This window comes from Herpailurus yagouaroundi, unplaced genomic scaffold (assembly GCF_014898765.1).
Source record: "Herpailurus yagouaroundi ecotype Mexico unplaced genomic scaffold, PumYag 160, whole genome shotgun sequence".
Taxonomy (NCBI): Eukaryota; Metazoa; Chordata; class Mammalia; order Carnivora; family Felidae; genus Herpailurus; species Herpailurus yagouaroundi.
In genome coordinates this window covers 49162229-49181996 of record NW_024412401.1, presented here as the reverse complement: position 1 = coordinate 49181996, position 19768 = coordinate 49162229, and the positions used below count along the sequence as shown (strand labels likewise).

The window sequence follows — 19768 nt, the reverse complement described above, 5'->3', positions numbered from 1 at the left end:
GGTCGTGCCCCCGGAAGCGCTTCCCGGCCCCGCCCCCTCGGCGCCAGCGCTTCCGGGCAGGCTTGGACGGGGGTGGTGGCGCGGTGGGACTGGCCTCTGCCGGGGAGCTCCGGGGCCCGGATCCCGTCTCGGCCGCGTCCCGGAGCCTCGCCGCGGGCGCGCGGGCGAGCGGCGGTCTTGATGTCAACTCCGAAAGGGAGCGGCGGCGGTTCTGCGCCCCACGACCTCCCGCCCGCATTCTCCTCGGCGCCCCCTGCTGGTGGGAGGAGGACTCTGCAGTGGGGCGCGCCCCGGGGCTCCCGGAGAGGAACGGATAGGTCATGACCCTGGACCTGCCACCACAGGGAGCCTGCGACCACCCTCAGCTCAGCTCTCCCCTTCCGAGACCCTTGATCCCGCAGCCCTTCGGGTGCCTTCCCGTCCCCCGAGCCGCGCCCGGCAGGACAGCTGAAGGCAGTAAGGTGCAGTGGTTACCAGCACCAGCCTGGGGACCAGTCATACCGGGTCACTTAACGTGTGACCTTGGGCAGATTACCTACGCCCCCCCCCCCCCCCACCAAAGCGGGAGATAAAAATTTCGAACTTGGGTTTATAAAACCCGTGTCGCAGAGCAGGCCTCAAAAAATGTGCATTTCCAAATCCTTGGAGACACCCCACGGTTGACCCCACTCTGCTGCAAGTGCGAGCCTGGCCGGCATTTTCCTCTCTGCTTCAGGCGACTTTACCCCCGTGTGAGGAGGTTTACCCCCTTTGCATTTTGGTGGACTCCTGAGTAGTAGTGGCAGAGGTTTATTTTCCCTTTTCTGACTTTGTGAAAAAACAAACAAACCAGAAGTCCAGATACCAGCTCTTCTTAAAGATACAAAGCTGAGACTTCCTGATGCCACTTCATCCCTTGCAAACAGGATCTCTTTCTCTGAGATCTACCAAGTAGTCACCTTCCAATAACAACAGCTGCCCTTTGTTAAGCGGTCTGTGCAGGGAACTGTGTTGACACTTTATAGACACTATCTCCTTTAATACACAACCCCAAGGGGTAGCAATCTGTTTTTATCCCCATGTTATCCAGGAGGGAACGGAGGCTCAGAGAGGTTAAGGGACATATCTAAAGTCACACAGCTAAGTGGCAGATTTGGGATGGGCTCCCCTCTCTCTCTGACTCCAGACAGGAACTTCTTATGGCAACAGAATATTCCAAACACAGAATCTTAGGTAACCAGTTCCTAACTGCAGGCACCTGGGCAGACAGTCATGCTCTCTAATTACTATTCCTCTTGAGCTATTTCCTTGAGATCTGTCCCCAAGAGTGAGATCAGTGAACGCCAGGGCACAGGAATGCATCATCTTGTCAGGGCCAGGTTTCCTCAGGACCACTGGGCTGACTCACAAAGCCCACATGAGTGAGTTCCTGTTTCCCGTCACACCAGCTGTAGGCCTCATCATTTTAACTGATTTTTGCTCACTTTATTGCTAAGAGTTGGGGTCATCTTCTTGCTATAATACAGTATTTGCACGCCATTAAGGACCATAAAGACTAAAATGTTCCTAAGTGTTTAACCTTTTTGCCATGTGTCTCAAAGTTACTGGCCATCTGTCCAGTGGACACTGGGTATTCCCCTCACAGATTTATTTTTATGCCCTCACCTACTTGGGCCACTAAACTCTATATTTTTCCAGTGCCCTGCTTTTATTTTTGTCATTTGGCTGATTATGTGTCATAACCCTTACTAATTTATTTTAGTTAGGAAATTGTCACTCCTCCACAATTGGAGTGTATGCGTTTCGACTTTCACATAATCTTGGTGGCATTTTAAAAGTGATTTTTTTAGCCCATTTGAAATAAAAAGAGTCTAGAGGGTTATGTATGGGCTTCATATTAAAATGAAGTACATCAAAGCACTCCACAGTTTCCCAGTTTTGCCGGCAGTGTTTATGAAGCGATCAAATTCACGTCTCATCAAAGTCTGGGGTTAACCTTCCATCCGGTCAAAGAGTGGTTCTGCCATCATGGGGGTCAGCATTTGTGACAGTGACAGCTGGTGTTTGCTAATATCTGTGTTCTGCCTTCCCCTCTTCTGAGGCACATGGCTGAAACACATCTCCCAGCCTCCCCCTCCATGTCACATGTCAGTGGAAATGGTGTGTGAAGTAACTTGTAAATGAAGTCCCTTCCTAGGACAGATGCTCCTGGACCTCCACTTCCCACCCATTCCAGATTCCTGAGCACTTGATGAGTCAAGATAGCCAAGTTATCAGATCCCAGCCTCTCCCTCTTCTGTTTCCTACAAGGAGACCCTTTCTGTCAGAAATCAGGCTATGCTATGTGGCTCTGGCCCACTTCAAAATCCCCAGAGTTTGGGGGCACCTGGCTGGCTCCATTGGTGGAACATGTGACTCTTGATCTTGGGGGTGTGGGTTCAAGCCCCATGCTGGGTATAGAGATTACTTAAAATCTTAAAATAAAATAACACCTCCAGGGTCCCTGGGTGGCTCAGTCAGTTGAGCGTCCAACTCTTGATTTCGGCTTAGGTCATGATCCCAGGATCGTGGCACTGAGCCCTGAATCAGGCTCCATGCTGAGTGTGGAAACTGCTTAAGATATTCTCCCTCTCTCTCTCTCTCAAATTTAAAAAAGGGGGAGCCTGGGTGGTTTAGTCAGTTAAGCATCCTACTTCAGTTCAAGTCTTGATCTCACAGTGTGATTTGGAGCCCAGCATCAGGCTTCACAGACTAAGGGTGCAGAGCCTCCTTAGGATTATCTCTCCCCCTTCCCTCTCTCTCACTCTCAAAATAAATAAACTTTTAAAAATATATTAAAAATAGGGGCGCCTGGGTGGCGCAGTCGGTTAAGCGTCCGACTTCAGCCAGGTCACGATCTCGCGGTCCGTGAGTTCGAGCCCCGCGTCGGGCTCTGGGCTGATGGCTCAGAGCCTGGAGCCTGTTTCCGATTCTGTGTCTCCCTCTCTGTCTGCCCCTCCCCCGTTCATGCTCTGTCTCTCTCTGTCCCAAAAATAAACGTTGAAAAAAAAATTAAAAATATATATATATTAAAAATAAATAAAACAAAAAAACTGTATGAATTATTTGGAGTTACCTCATTCTTGCTCCCCTCACCAGGACCCATTGGTACGTCCCTTCCAACTGCCTCACTACCTAAGTCGTTTTGGGCCAGCAGGGGGCATCTGTCCCTCCAAATAGTCCCAAGATGTCCACTGACTTCTTAGAACATCTCAGAGGATCAGGATTCCTTCCACCTGGCCACCTCTGCAGAGTAGTGTCAGTATTCCACCCAGTCCGGGAAGAGCACTCTTCCTTAGAGACTCCTCTCATCTTCCCTGCCTGTGTGATAGGGGCCAGGTAGTTGGTTCACCCCTCTGAATCTCTCTTCTTCATCTATTCAGTGGTGATTGGCCCGTGGGCTATGATTCATACTCCCTTCCCACAGCCAAGACTGGGCAGAAGAATGCTGTCACTAAGCCGTGAGACAGATCCAGGTCTCAGGTCCCTCTCAGCCACAGAGCTCCATGACCTATCCGATCCAGGGGAAGACACTCATCCTGCTCAGCACTGGCCTCTATGTCTGTGTACAGGATTTTGGGACCTACCTCTTCTGTGGGTAAATAAGATAATGATATAGTGCAGGGAGCCTGGATGGCTCAGTCAGTTGAGTGTCCGACTCTTGATTTCGGCTCAGGTCATGATCCCAGGGCTATGGGATCAAGCCCTGCGTTGGGCTCCATGCTGAGCATGAAGCCTGCTTAAGATTCTCTCTTCTTCTACCCTTCTCCCCTGATTGAGCTTGCTCGCTCTCTCTAAAATTAAACACACACACACACACACACACACACAGAAAAGATAATGACATGGGGTACCCACACGGCTCAGTAGGTTAAGAGTCCAACTCTTGATTTCAGCTCAGATCATGATCTCACAGTTTGTGAGTTCGAGCCCTGCATTGGGGTCTGTGCTGACAGCTCGGAGCCTGGAGCCTGCTTCAGATTCTGTGTCTCCCTCTCGCTCCTCCCCTCCTCCCCTTTCAAAAATAAATATAAAAAGTTTTTAAAAAAGAAAGAAAGAGAAAGAGAATGATATAATGCTTCCAGCATGGCACACTCAATAATTATTTTGGTCAACAAGAAAGCAAGGGAGAAAGGCTGGCTTCAAGAGCCCCCACCCATTTCTATGAAGCCTTTTCTCACTTCCTGAAGAGATGGCTTGCTGTCTCCTCTTCTCCTAGCTCACCTATCCAGCTGCTGAGTGGGCTTGGCTTCCCTTAGACCTGAGCCCGGCTGACACCCACCGGGCACAGGTGCCACCTCTAGAGTCTTGCCTCACTGTCTTTTTTTTTTTTTCTTGGTCTGGTCTCTCTTGGTTTCCGGCTGATTCTCCAGGACCGCCCCTTTAATTGATTTTGCTGGCATTCTGTACTTCTCCTTTGTAGTAACCACAGTGGTAATTAATTAATTACCTGTACAATTATGAGTTTAATATATGTCCTCCACCACTAGCCTATAAACTCCATGAGGATGGGACCTTTTCTGACTTCTTTCCTGCTGTATCTCCAGTGCTTGGCACTCAATAAATATCCATTGCTTTAATAGATAATGGTTGGTTACCTGTTTTTGCATCTAGGTCTTTGTTCCTTGAGGTCAGGGGTTGTTTAACTGGAACATTTCCTCTGCACCCTGCAGAGAACCTGGTGCTAAATGATCAGTAATAAATATTTGCTGAGTGAGACCAAGAATGAATGAGTGGATGAATGAGTGAATGAATGAAGAGAATGAACCCCTATTTCTTCTCTTCTTTTACCTGCATCACACCTCACAACTGAGTCTCCCCATCTGTGTAAATAGTCTTTGGTCCTGACCAGCCCCTGTTCTGTAGTTTGGCTCCTCTCTGCCCTACTTCCTGCGTAGGACACAGCTACCTGGGCAAAATGGCTACTAGCTGCTCTTCAAAACAGGGTACACAAATACATACAGGACCACCTTTTGGCCCAGTGCCTTTGCCTCCTAGTTTTCATCAAAGCTATTAACTGCAAAGTTTCATACTTACACTCATACATACTGTGGTACGGCAGTGTTGGATTCTGGTTAAGAAAATGGGGGAGTGGGGGGTGCGTGGGTGGCTCAGTTGGTTGAGCGTCTGACTTAGGCTCAAGTTGTAATCTTGCAGTTCGTGGGTTCCAGCCCTGCATTGGGCTCTGTGCTGACAGCTCAGTGCTGGGACCCTGCTTCGGATTCTGGGTCTCTCTCTCTCTCTCTCTCTCTCTCTCTTTCTCTCTGTGCCCTCCCTGGCTTGAGCTCTTTCTGTCTGTCTCTCAAAAATAAACAAACATTAAAAAAAAAGAAAGAAAGAAAAAAAAGAAAATGGGGATATCTTTTTTTATTTTTATTTTAAGTAAGCTCTATACCCAACATGGGGTTTGAACCCACAATCTGAGTGAGATCAAGAGTCCCATGCTCTACCAACTGAGTCAGCCAGGCACCCCAAGAATGGGGGAGTCTTTAGAGTTGCGTTAGTAAGTCACTAGACTTACAAATTTCCTTTTTTGACACATTGAAACATTTTTGAAATCAGAAGACACCTTACAATCAATGAGTATATTTAATCTGGTTGTGTTTTTGTTTTCGTCCCAAATGCAGATCAATAAATCCAGAGTATATCTCAGAATCAATAGCATTCTTAAGAGCTATGTCAAGGGGGACTGTTGTAACTCACATCGCTTTTCCTCAAAGGCATATGTCTGACTAAAGTCAGTACAGTGGAGACATCTGCAAAGATCTAGCCTGGTTTAAAAGGTGACTTTGTGCTCTAAGTGTTATAAACCAGGCATAAACCCGCTGGGCACGCCTTGGATTTCAATGAACTGAGCAAACCGCACGTGAAGAGCATTCACGCCACCACATGTGTTTAATGTCAAGCCAACATCCTGTCCATCAAACGCTAGACTAGAAACTTTGCTTGCTGTCGCTCAGAAGTCAGAGGGCTTTGCAGGAGGACTTTGATGACCAAGACTCTTTAAAAAGATACCTGGGGAGGCGGATCCTTTCCTCCCTAAGTAAATTTCCCTAGAGCAAATAGTTCCACTGACCTTAGACATGACTTCAGTGCTTTTCTGAGTTGAGAGCTATTTAAAAATAAAAGTCATGACATCTGAACGTTTGAAGGCCTCACTAACGATTTCAAATATGAGGATCTGACAGGGGGTGTTTCTTTTTATCTCTCTCTTTTTTCCTTCTTGCTAGTCCTTTAGTCCTTTCCTCCTTACAACAGAATCAGAATAAAGGGGAGCCCTTTGGGAATAGAGTCCCTATTCTGTGGGTCTGTGGGATGGTCCCAGGCATTGTGGAGGGAGGAGAGTCCATCTTTCTTTTTCTCTTAATCAGCTTTAGTGAGGTCTAATGAGTTTTGGCCAATGTAGACATTTGTCAACTGCCACCCCGACCTTTGCTTTTTTAGCTCTTGCTGAGCAGGAGTAAGGTGCTGCCTCCTAGAGCCCGCGCGCATCCTCACCGTGCTCATGCAAGCTGCAGAAATCAGTGGCTGAGGGAGTCCCAACAGGAGAGGTGAGATCACCGTGCTCAAAGCAGATCAACTGGGCAGTGGAGGCAACCGAGGCCTAAGAAACCCTGGCGTGATATTATTGTCCTATATTTATTCATCCAACAAATAATTATTGAGGGCTAGCTGAGTGCCAAACATTGCTCTACATCCTGGGGATATCGTAGTGGATGGGATGCGGGGTGGGGGAATCTCCACCTTTCAGGAATGGTCAAGGAAAGAGAGGCAAAACATATAGCCTGTTAGACGGGGAGAAGGGCTGTGGAAAAAGTGAACAGGGAAGGAAAAGGGGGAAAAGACACTACATCACCCAGTGAGAGAGTCTGATAATAGTTTGAAATTCTCACCCTCTATGTCAAACAAGAGGATGGTCCCAACTACAGTGTGAACAGGGGCCCATGGCACCATTCCCTGCCTTCCTGACCTTAATCTCCTTCCTCCCTGCTGATGTTGACCTGGGGTTTGCCTCAACCCTGTGTACCTACCCTGCTCTGATCAGTCCTCTTCATCTGGGCTCCTCCGGGATCTGCTCCTCACTAGCTCCTATGTCCCTTCTGTCCCCTGGTCTCAGCTCTGTCCATCCCTGGCCCTGAACTGGGTTGACTTTGTTTTCAGATTCAGTGCTTCTTTCATTGTATTTCCAAGATTGGTCCCATGGTAAAAAACAAAACTAAAACACAAAAACAAAAAACATGAGACCCTGGGCAAGCTAATCAGACTTCTGAACCTCAGTTTTCTCATCTATAAAATGGGGATGGTAATAGTAACTGCTCCAGATGGTTGTTATGAGAATCCCATGAGATAGGAGAGGCAAAATGGTTTTTAGAGCCTTGTGCTTGGTGGGTGCTGAATCAGTAGGAGCTGTTAACATATGAGGGACTGAACCAATGGCAGCAATGCAAGGGGCAACACAGTATGGAGGTGCACCCTAGCTTCTTCTCCCCCACCCCTCCTCCAAATGTCCCCTCCCCTCCCCTCCACTGGACACTGTCATTCTCCTTTCATCATTGAAATGATCCCCTTTCATCATTGGAGCTTAGCTCCTGGAATCTTTGCCTCTGGCCACTTAAAGAGAAAAACTCTTCAACTCATCTGCTCCCTCCCTCCCTCCTACTCTCATCCCCCAACCCCCCAAAGAACAGTCTCTGTTCAAAGGCCTTGATGCCTTCCCTGTCAGTCAAGACTCAAGAAGATGGTGGTATCTTGGCCTTTTCTTCATTCCTAAAGACCTGGTTTGTAAGACATGATTTCTCTCCTCTTGAAAATAAGTAGTCTTTCAGCAACCTTGGCATTCATTGCCAAACTAATCAGTGGGTTCAATTTGTCCAGGATAATCCTTTGCTCAGAGAGAATCTCAACATCTCTGCATTGGTTCCTTCTCCTGGTCAGAACCAAGGCACCTTTGCTATTTCCCAACATAGAAGCCAGGCTTAGCTGACAATTTACACCTCAACACTTCCTGTTCTTTTAAGTTTGTTTATTTTGAGATGGAGAGAGAGAGAGAGAGATAATCCCAAGCAGGCTCTACACTGTCAGTGCAGAGCCTGACGTGGGGCTCAAACTCACGAACTGTGAGATCACGACCTGAGCCAAAATCAAGAGTCAGAGCCTTCAACAACTGAGCCACCCAAGTGTCCCAACACTTCTTATTTTTTAAGTGTGCCCCCAGGAACTCACAAGACACTCAGATAAGTGAGTAACCTTCTACCCATTCTCCTCTTCATTTAAGCTTCTTCTTATTTCTTTCTCCTTGAGCTCCTTGAAGTTTCAACGAAGTTGGACGTGCTCATCTACTTTGGATTATTAGGCAGGCCTTTTAAGCCTGAAGTCTTATGAGGGGTGGTTCAGCTTCTGGTCATGCAATAAATTAAGGACTATGGTTAAAACTCACTGAGCAAAGTGAAGATCTGTAACCCCTCTGAGCTTGTCTCCTCATCGGTAAAATGGAGCTAACAAGTGTTCTGACTCCAGATGCTTGTCAGTAGTGGTATAATGAGACCGCGGTTGTAACACTCTTGCAAAGTGCCTCACGTGTATATGATAAACACACAAAAACCAGTAGCTCATATGTCCATATTGGGGTTTGTTAGGATGAATCTTCTTTTCCTGCTGAGGCTTCTCTAGTATGTCCAACGACCTGGGAGCTATCACACTGGGCTCCCGGGCATCTGCTACCTTGTCTGTCAGGCATAAGCAGCTGTCCTGCTCTCTTGCAATTCTTAGAAGTTACCAGCATTTCCTGTTGTCAGGGCCTTCCTGTGACTTGAGAGCAGGGACGATGTCTCGTTTCTCACTGTGGTTCCTGTGCCCAGCACCAAGCTGGGCACAAGGCAAGGGCTCAATAAATGTTTTAAAGCCAGGAACAAAAGAAGGACAAAAAGAGGTCGGGCTCCAGCTGGCTCCCACTAGGATGAGATGGCTCCGAACCAGGAAATACAGATTCACAGAGCCCTCCTGAGAGGGCAGCAGTCTAGCCGCCCTGCTGGAGGCGGACCGCCCCCTGCCACGCCAGCCCTCCTGAGTCCTCATTCCAACCTTCTCTTGGAACTGCTGCTCACCCTGCCTTTCCACAGAACTGAAAAATAGGCACTTTAGCTCTAACAAGCGAGCAACAGCAAGCAATACCCTAGGTGCCAAGAGTAGCATGTACCTGACGTTGTTCCCTCTCCCAATGGGAGAGTCCATGGTCTCCTAAAACAATCTCTCTTCCATCAACACATCAATGATCTTGTACCAATGATGTGTTCTAGAAACGTACTCATGGGACAGCCATTCGTTTCAATCAATTGTGTGAAGCTCTTCTTTAAGTTTTACTGCTGCTTCAGCTTCTAGGTGCCTCTCCTGGTTAAACTTCCTTGGCAGAAAGGCCCTTTTGAATTCTCAGACACACCCCAAAAAGACTGACCGTGGCCCTTTATGTTGAGAGACTTAGAAACTCAGGAGAAAGAGTTGGAGGTAAAAGTGTAAGCAGGGCCCTTTTTTGAAAGCTCAGCAGGGTTCAAGCCATATTGTTGACCCAGGAATCTCTCCAAATACCCTCATTTCCCTTGTCTGCATCACATTCCTGTAGTTGGGAATGCTGTTTCTAGCAGATGAGAGTTATGTCTGACAATCTCACTCAAAACTGAAATGGTCTGCTGCAGAGTAGTCTGATGCAGTCTGAGCTGACCTTTTTTTTTTCAATTAAAAAAACCTTTTTTTAATGTCTATTTTTGAGAGAGAGATCCAGAATCTGAGCAGCGGAGAGACAGAGAGCGAGGGAGACACAGAATCCGAAGCAGGCTCCAGGCTCCGAGCTGTCAGCACAGAGCCGGAAGCGGGGCCCGAACTCAGGAGCTGTGAGATCATGACCCCAGCTGAAGTCGGACGCTGAACCGACTGAGCCACCCAGTCGCCCCTGTTTTTTTATTTCATTTTTTAAGTGTTTGTTTATTTTTGAAAGAGAGAGAAAGAGAGCACATGCACAAGTGGGAGGGGGGGCAGAGAGAGAGAGGGAGACACAGAATCCAAAGTAGGTTCCAAGGCTCTGAGCTGTCAGCACAGTGCCAACATGGGGCTCGAACCCATGAACAATGAGATCATGACTGGAGCCGAAGTCAGAAGCTTAACTGATTGAGCTACCCAGGCGCCCCCATATGATCCCATTTGTATAAAGTTCAAAGACAGGCAAAATTAATGGTGCCACTACTAGTCAGGATAGGTTACTCCTGGAAAGAAGAATGAGGGGAATTTTGAGCCCCGGGTGTTTTGATCCGGGTACAGGCAACACGGATACATTCATTTTGTGAAAATTCATTGAGCTGTGCATTATGATTTGTGCTCTTTTATGCTTGATCATACTTCAGTTACACAAAAAAAGTGCATGTGGCCTGCAGGAAATCCTGAGGTCCAGGACTGAATCACACAATGATAATGCAAATATTTGTGTAAGTTTCTGTATGTTTAAACACATTCACAGAACCATGAAAAGACTAGCATGCCCAGCCTAGTTCGCTTATGTCCATAGGGATCATTAAAATCTACTAAGGGAAGATGTTCTTTTGCTAGCGCAGGAGAGGAACTTGTCCAGAGTCTCTTCCTTGATCACTGTCTGCACAAGTTCTATATCATGACCCCTAATGGGGGCCAAGGGTCAGTAGCTGCTAGAAAGTGCAGCTCTTGTCTGGAGAAAACATTTAACAGTTTCGCCTGGAGCTGACAGGGTCGTATCTGGGGAGAGGCTCCCAAGCAGAGATCCTGAGGCTGCCCGTGCACAGCACAGAATCTCCCCCAAATACCCTCTGATCACAGGACAAGCTGCCTCCCAGGCATTCTATCGAATAGCAAGTTGACTTTGATCCTACTCAAGGCAGAGGGTGGTGGGGGGTGTTTCTTTGGGGTCGGCTTTCTGAAAGCAGTGGTTTGTGACTGTGATAAGATTACTCAAAGAACAAGGAAGACACTGTGTTTTTAAAGTTAGCCAAGCTAGGCATTTTTCTAAGTTCAAAAAGAAAATGCAGCTGAGTTATCATCAGCCTCCATTTGCAGAGGTTGGAGAGATCGGGAGGTGCAGAAGCAGCTTGGCTGTGGGTGTGACTGTTGTACGTGACCTGGTTTGAGACCAGCATTCGGTCCCTGATCCCAGGCACCTGGCAGTGACAGCTGCTTAGGGGCTGGTGGAGGTGTAGGAATGACTGTACACTGTGAGTCAGTACAATTCAGTCTTGAAGAACGGAGTAACTTGAATGTGACATGGCTGACCTTCAATACCCAGTCATTTCTGAAACAGTTCTTGGCCTTGGGGTGGCTGGTTATAAAAACATCTGCATTTGCTGGCTGATTGGGTATCCAAGAGGGAACACAGCCAATAATGGTACAGTGTCATACATTTCCAGCTCTCAGCAAAACAAGAATTTGAGGTCTTTTTATCTTAGCGAGTATTTGGTCTCCCCATCTTGCTATTGTCCTACTCAAGCCTTCCTACAGACACAGGGGACGGTTCTGACTTCAACCGAACAAACATGTTGGGCACCAGGCCCCGTGCTGGAAGGGACACAGAAATGGAATGGATGCAGGCACAAGGTGTTGACACCTGCTGGTCCTCACAAAGCTTAGCAAGAGCAAGGTGCGTGCAAATGATGCCTGCGTGAGGGACACAACCTAAGCGTTATGGGGCCCTAAGGAAGGACAGAGGAAACTGAACTGAGCAGGACAGTGAAAGCTACTTAGAGGAGGTGGTGTTGGAAATGGTCCTTATTCTGGGCAGGAGAGGGAGCATTAGTGATGCCCTTGGTTGCAGGGAATTTGAGGGCAAGCTCAAAGAAAATGGGGTTTGGCTGGAAAGAATAGGTAGGATGGAGAAACAGTGGAAACAAACCAGAAAGGAAGTCTAAGCCTACAGTTCGGAGAGTGGGGGCCTACTTTGGTGGGATTTAGGGCCTTGGGAACAGCTTGGGGACACAACAAAAGAGTGAGGCTGACAGGTGTGGGTAGGATGCAGAGCAGGGAGACTAGACTGGTGCAGTAACGTAGGTGAGAGATAATGAGGACAGGGGTGGTGACAGCTTCCTTTTAATCATCAAAGAATTGGATTTCATTGACTGTGTGTGGGGTTAGGGTTCTTGAGATTCCTCTCATGACCTTCGTGTAGAGAAGAGGGTGAGTGCTACCCATTCTTGAAGAGATTTCTCAATTACATTAAAGGAATTTGGCTGGCATGCAGGCCTGGAGAGTACATGACCAGTGCCGGTGGCCAAAACCCCGTGGAAGAAAACCAAGTGTAGAAGGAGCCTCCACAGTTCTTGTTCTGATGGCCCTATCTAGGTTAACAACAGTCCTCCATTAGGCTACTAGTACAGCTTGCCCCATTCCATTACTGACACTGAACTTGGCTTACCTGAGCATGTGATGGTTCCTCCCTCCAGGCCTATCATCTGTCACTCAGCCCACGTAGGGAACGCAGCACAAACAACACGTCCTAGGTCATTTCTCATTCCATTGGGTTAATCTCTGTGACAGCTCTGATCATTGCCTACGAAATCAAATCCACACTCCTTAGCCTGGGATCAGAGGCCCTCCCTGACCTTGGGCACCAACATGGTGTAATCGCTACGATCTTGGGCTCCAGAGTCAGGTGACCTCGTCTAGAATTCTGGCTGGGCTGCTTACTTAACCACTCTGAGCCTTGGTTTTCCCTTACCTTGCAATCTGGGTTACAGTAAAGATCTAAAGAGATATCATATGTGAAGACTGTAGCACAGAGCCCGGCATACAGTAAATGAGTAGTATTACCATAGTAAGAACTTGGCTGCCCAAGCTACCTTTCCTACTGTATTTCCACGGTTCCTTTCATACTTCCTCATCTCTGTGCTCTTCTTCATACTTTTCTCTCTGGGGGGGAAGAGGGGGAGGGAGAGGTTGGCCTCCTCTTCACTCCAAACCACAGTTTGGTTGGTCAGAATTCCACCCATCTCTGCTCAGAGGCTGCCAGCATGAGGGAGGCTTCCTGTGTACCCCTAGTCATTCTGTCCCTGTGTGAGTCTGGGCTTCTTCTCTCTTTTTTTTTTTTCAATGTTTATTTTTTAGACAGAGAGAGAGAGAGAGAGAGAGAGAGTGCCTGTGAGCAGGGGAGGGACAGAGAGAGAGAGAGAGAGAGAGAATCACTGGCAGCACAGAGCCCAAGGTAGGGCTCAGGCTCATGAACTGTGAGATCATGACCTGAGCCAAACTTGGATACTTAACCAACTGAGAGCCACCCAAGCGCCCCACGTGCTACTTCTCTAAGGCAACTTCTTAGCCTTCGAGAGGTACCAGTCTTATCTGCCTCCAGAATGGGAACTCCAGGAGAAATTTTGTTTTATTTATTGCTATATCCCCAGCAGATAGAATAGCACATAATAGTAGCCTCTTAACTTTTTTTTGAAAGCATGATTCTTGTCTACTAGATAGTGCACTCTTTGAGGACCTGTTACTGATTTATTCTCTAGCTTCTACATTGCCCTTGTGAATTCAATGGGATGAACTATGGTGGAAAACTTATGATCAAAGGATTCTGCTCAAGAAAGGGGAATTAAAAAATGCTGGGAGGCAGAAATGAGTCGGTGATGGGGAAGTTTTTCTCCATTTCACCCTTGAGATGACTGTGATGAGTTAACTCAAAACCCAGCAAAGCAGGTGAGACTGAGGGAAGCTATACAGCTATCACAGGAAATGGCTGTCACTTGGGTTTGGGCCTGTAGATGAATTAAGTTCGGTGGCTTACACCACAGCCAAGAGTGACCCGGTTACCACCCACTATCAGGTTTGTTTGAGAAATGTTGTCTCGAAGTTGATGATTCATATTATTTCCAGGTGGATTCACAAGGTTGAGTCAATTATGTGACACAGACAGCAAAGGACCTATCCTGAAATGTCCATTTCTTTGTCTCCTGGAGTGCTTTTCACAACCTCTGAAGACCAGAGAATCAGCTTCTGAAGGCCCAGCCTAGGGCCAACACAGATGGTCCATAAATATTTGCTAAATAAATACCAAATGAGTGAATGAATGAACCGAAGAATAGATTGGAAGGATACAAAGCTCCTTTTGTGGTCTTCCACATTTGCACTGGTACCTTTCAACTATGCTTTTTAAAGAATAAATACAGATGCATTGAAGCGTTATGGAAGTCATACTAGTGTTCTGAGATTTTGAATTTTTCTTCATCAACTATTTGTGTGGGGAGGGGCGGGGGGTAGGTTTCTGCAAAATTTTCTGATATTCAGAAATGACTCTTCTACTTGAAAAGATGAGGGGTGCCTGGGTGGCTCAGGCGGTTAAGCGTTTGACTTTGGCTCAGGTCATAATCTCGTGGTTTGTGAGTTCAAACCCCATGTCAGGCTCAGTGCTGACAGCTCAGAGCCTGGAGCTTGCTTCAGATTCTGTGTCTCCCTGTCTCTGCCCCTGCCCAGCTCATGCTCTGTATGTCTGTCTCTCTCTCAAAAATAAACATTTAAACATTAAAAAAAAAAAAAAAAAGAAAGAAAGAAAAGAAAAGAAAAAGAAAAGATTAGAGGCATTTGGCCTAAGATGCTTTTGAAACCACTTCCAAAAGAACTGTTTGACACCTTCTCGGGAGAGCTCCTTGTGAGAGTCACAAGCTCACTGCTGCCCTTTCTACTTTCAGATGGCCAAAAGAGTCTCCTGCCATGCTCTCTCGGAGCCAGTCACACAAAACAAATAGTCTTTATTGCATATACTCCCCCCAGTTGTCTAGCCCAGATTGTGTTTCCTGATTACAACATTCTACTGTTACTTAAAGCTCAGGTCGGCACAATCACAATTTGACTGTTGTCCAAAAGCAACTTTTTCTTTTTTTTTAAGGAGGCTCCACACCCAGCATGGATCCCGATATGTGGCTTGAACTCACAACACTGAGATCAAGACCTGAGTTGAGATCAAGAGTTGGACGCTTAACTGTCTAAGCCACCCTTTTAGGGTGCCCCTAAAAGCAATTTTGGTCCTTAATCAATTGCCATAAATTTTACTATTAGATGAAGCACCAAATAACATGTAACATGTGTTTTAACTACGTCAAAATCTCATTGAAAATATGCCCTCTTCTAAAATACACTTCTCTGCAGAAATTAACAACAACAAAAATTAGTCCCTTTTCTTCACCATAGGGCTGATATATTTCACAGGGAGTGGGACAATTCAGTTTATTCTGCTTCCAAAGCAAGTTGTTAACTGTAAGTTACTCTACTAACCATTTGGTTTGAGCCGGACACTGACTTTTCTCCACCAGAAATCATTGTTTGATAAATCTCAACACCCTCTTCTGCCTGACCTGGCTTACATAAACCAGTGTCCAGCACCATAGCTCAGTGCCTTCCCCGATAAAAAAATCTTTCCTTTGGGTTAAGCAAGAGGACCTATACTTATCTCAGAATTCTCAGCCAACAGGCAATTTCTGTGACATTTGGGTGACATTCTGTTGGAAGAGGTCACTTCAGGACTGTTGGGTGCCTATACTTCTTAAGAAAGGTCTCTGACAAAGCAAAAAGTCCATGGCTGTAACGTGGATAAAGACTGACCAGCGAATCTGCATCTATTATTATTTTTTAAATTCAGCAGTATTTCTTGACTGTGCCAGGAACAGGATGGTGCCAGAAACACCCACTCAGAGATAATTAAAACATAGTTCCTTTTTCTGAGGAGCCCATTGTCTAGCAGGGGACGTGAGTGTGTGTAAAGAATGGATGGTACATACGAGATGGCAATACAGGGACAATGCTTCAGCAGGACTAAGTTCAAAATGACATGGAATCACTGAGTGGTGTGAATAATTTCCAGGGTGCTCGGGGAAGATACCACAGAGATTATTTTTGCAGAGCCTCGAACAAGCAAAAGGAGTTTTCCAGGAGGACAAAGGTTAGCGAGTTGTGGATGACAAAGAGAAGATGAGTATTCAAGGACAAAGAGAAGGCAAGGACAAAGACAAGCCTAAGGAGAGCAGCCAGAGCCCAAGTGGGGATTGGCAGGTAAGAATGGACAAGAAGGCCACTGTCAGACTGGAGCCTTGGATGTCAAGCTAAGATCCCCATCAGATGGATCATGGAGGGTGACAGGATTAGGTCTGCTTAGGGAGGAAGAAGCCTTGGGGCAGTCAAATGGGAGAATATGTCAGGAGTGGAGATCATTGTGAGGGAGTGGCTGTCCCAGAGGCTGATGGGAACAGGGTGGGCCAACCTGGGGCCCAGAGACCCAGAGATAAGCAGGTGCTACTTGTGCTGAAACCCAAAATCTCCTGGAGATTAACACCAGAGCGGTGGTCAGGGGGCCCAGATGAGCCCTTGGCCTTTGGAACCCCTCTCTAGGTTATTTTCGTTCAGAATTAAACACGTGGGGCACCAGCCGGTAGAGTGGGGTTTCCTCTTGGGCAGTCACCGGACAGCAACAGAGCACAAGTAAGCCCAGTGGAGCCCAGGACTCAGGCTGCCTGGGTTGGAATCCTGGCTCTGCTGTCAGCATCCTGCTAGATGGGGATGGCGATAACATCTACCTTGCAGGGTTAGTGTCAGAGTGAAAAGCTAATCCATGGGAAGTGCTTAGAATAGTGTGGAACACAGTGGGCTCTGGGCAAACGAATGCTCTATGGAATGAGCAGTTGGTCGATCGCACCACGTGAAATGAAAGTTGCTCTGGTCAGAAGGGTGCTCCCTTTCTCTGTCCATTCCTTGGAGGAAGGCCTGATAGAACTTTTCTACCCGCTTGAAAATTATTGGACTCTCTCTACTCCTGGATTTAATTTCTACCTGTAATTCCTGAACCTAGGGAGTTCAAGTAGGGTTAGCTGCCACCACCAGACCTGGCACAGTCTCTGAGTAGGGTCTCTATTTCTCCAAAGACGGCAAAGTGCAAAAAAACTGAGGGGTACTCGGTGAGTCACCCACCACCTAAAGGCACTGGAAGGATAATCCAGCCCAGGTGCAAGCTCCCCAGCATCAGAAGCTGTGCTCAGGGTCCTGCAGGTAGAGAGGGACAACTCTCAGAGATTCTCTGAATCTCACCTTTAGACACAGGCAGCCTGCTGTCCCAGGAGTAAAGGTTTAGAAAGAGAGGTTTCCCTAAGGGGGAAAAATACCCATCTGTCCAACGGAATAGGAAGCTGTCATCCTTTTCTGCTACGTGGAGTGGCCTGGAATAAAATTTGACCTCAATGGGACTGTTAGGAGGAATAAATGAGTTCATGCAAGTGAAGTACTTAGCACATATTAAGCATGCAATGAACCTTCACTTAGAGCTGTTATTTTTAGGCTGTAATCCCAATTCTTCTTATACCTATTAAAGTGTGTGTGTTCAGAACCTAATAAATCTACAGAACTCCAATAAAAAAAATTCTCTCCAAGAAAATTCTCTGTATGTTCACATTTTCAGTAGACAAAAGATACTTCACACATTAGGACACACTATATAAATTATGTAAAAATTAATCCTTTCTAGTTTGGTTCAAGGTCACTGCTGTCATTTTAAAGCCTTACAATTTCTACTCAGCCAGATCCTGCAGGAATTCTAGCAGCGTTTGCTGATTTGGCATCCATCCATCATTGAGTGAAGTGTCGTGCAGTTGGGGATCTTTTCAGAGAAACCTAACAAGTGAGATTTTATCACAGCATTACTGGCCCCCCAAATTAACAAGACAGGGGCAGTTCTAGAAGCACTCTTTGGCCTCCATTAATAAAGGTTAGCTGTTACATTAGGCAGACCAGTATGCTCTGGGGAGTAACTAGTATCTTATTAAGTTATAAATACATTTAACGGCTTCAGTACTGGTTTCTTATTTTGGAATATGAAGAAGAAAAAAATAGAACTCAAAATCATTAGAGTCTAAGGATAATGCCACTATTTTTTAGAACGTAGATTTACCTACAATACTGCTTATGAATTACCTTGTTTTTATAGAGCCCACATACTCCCTCAGAAGCCACGGGGACTCTCCTGTCATTGCAGCAGCCCACAAGAAAGTGGTAGCTTATAAAATCCCATTACTTGGTTTTGACTCAAACTAGTCAGACCAGCTCAGAAGACAAACTTCCTTCCTCACTCTCCGTGCCCTTCTGGTTTCTCGTTAAGGGGGAAAAAAAAAAAAAAATGCCGTCTGCGCCCATCTTCCTTCACTGAACTCTAAACAGAACACTGACCGAGTTTTCTTATGAACACAAGACAGAGTTGGAAGGGCACAGAGTTCCCATCTTTCACTTTCTGCACCGAGGACATCTCTAAAATCATTCGCCAAGTCATAGATGACTGTTACGTCAAGCTCGAGCTTACCTCATTTCCTGCGGCCGACCTGCTGGCTGGTCCATTGACTGCGGGCAAATTCTAGAGCGGCGTACCCTCCAAGATGCCTGGGCATGGAGACCGTCTCCAGGAATGCGCCGGTGGTTTGGTGGGAAGCAGTCTCTGAATTGGCTGTGAGGAAATCTAAATAAACTGCACAGGTGTGATATGCTCCATCTGGGTTACACCCTCACACCCCACCCCCCCTTCTGTTCCCAAATACAAACGAGCCACTTCCATCTTTTCCTTTCTCCTGACAAGGCTCGCAGTGCTTCTCATCTTCACACCCCAGAGGCCTCCGCCCCTGTGGCAGCTGGTGTGGGGAAGCCTGCTTCCCAGGTGGGCCGGCCTGCGGGGGTCAGAGGGGTCACCAGGCCCCAGGGCCCGACCGTTTGCCCTTGGTCAGCACGGACAGGGCCCACCTCAAAAAGGGCTAGCGATGGTTCTTCTGGACTTCTTCCCACACAGAGAATGGCTAAGCTAGCTGAGGCAATCTGTAGTTGGCTTTAAAATCAGCAATGGGGAGGGGAAAAAAAAATCCCTCACAACAAACAGTGGTAACAGAAGGTTTGTGTGGGAAGACGGTTAAGTTTGGTCTAAAACAAGCAGTGTCTCTGGTAATGAGCTGTTGTTAGGAAATACGTGGGGCCCTCGGTGCCTGCAGCACTTTTAAAGAGCACTGTTGCTGTTTCTTGAGGCTTTTCTTAGGGAGGGGGGGATGAGGGGGGAAAGGCCCGGTGAGGTGAGGGAGAGACCCAACTGAAGAGCATGGGGACATCTCAGAGCAGTGGAAAGAAGCATCTCCGAGTGTTGCAGCCGTGAAGTCCTCCATTTGAATCCGAGCTCCACTCTGCAGTCACTGTTCCACATTTGGTAACAAATCTACCTTCTCTCAATCACAACAGGCTCATAATGAAATGAGTGTGTCTAAGGCATCATCAGCCAGAGGCCTGGTGTGAAACAGCGGGCACACTCGGCTGGGGTGCCTGAGTTTCATAAGGGGACTATTTACAAAGGGCGTGGGCAGGTTAAGGAACTCGTATGAGGACAGTGAAGCTCCCGAGGGCTGGCAAACAGGGAGTCAGGACCAGTCCTCGGCTTGCAAGGGACAAGGAGAGGATGTGGTTACCAAACCCTGAAGCTGCTAGACTGGAGCTATGGCCCTAGGCAGAGGAGCCCAGCCACTGTCAACCCACACCTGGCAGGAAGGAGCCAGGGGAGGGAATTCCCAGACTTCTCTCTCTAATCCGCCAGCCTCCTCCCAGAGTAGCTCTGGCGTACCCTGACCAGAAGACAGGACGGGTCTGCAGAGGCCAGCCTCCAGAGCGAGGCACACAGTAGGGAGGGGATCTGGAGAAGCCAACAGAATATCTAGCACATCTAAATTCCTGACAGAGCTGGGGCGGG

General features: G+C 47.2%; 1 protein-coding gene across 1 annotated transcript in view; it reads right to left on the bottom strand.

The window, feature by feature from the left end:
- Nucleotides 1–18536, bottom strand: part of ZBTB34 (zinc finger and BTB domain containing 34) — a 43036-nt gene extending 24500 nt beyond the window's left edge. The window contains exon 1 of the mRNA XM_040482336.1: nucleotides 18353–18536. Within this exon, the coding sequence (XP_040338270.1) occupies nucleotides 18353–18387 (35 nt within the window). The 5' untranslated portion in view covers nucleotides 18388–18536. The remainder of the gene's footprint in view (nucleotides 1–18352) is intronic.
- Between the last annotated feature and the right edge of the window lie 1232 nt (nucleotides 18537–19768).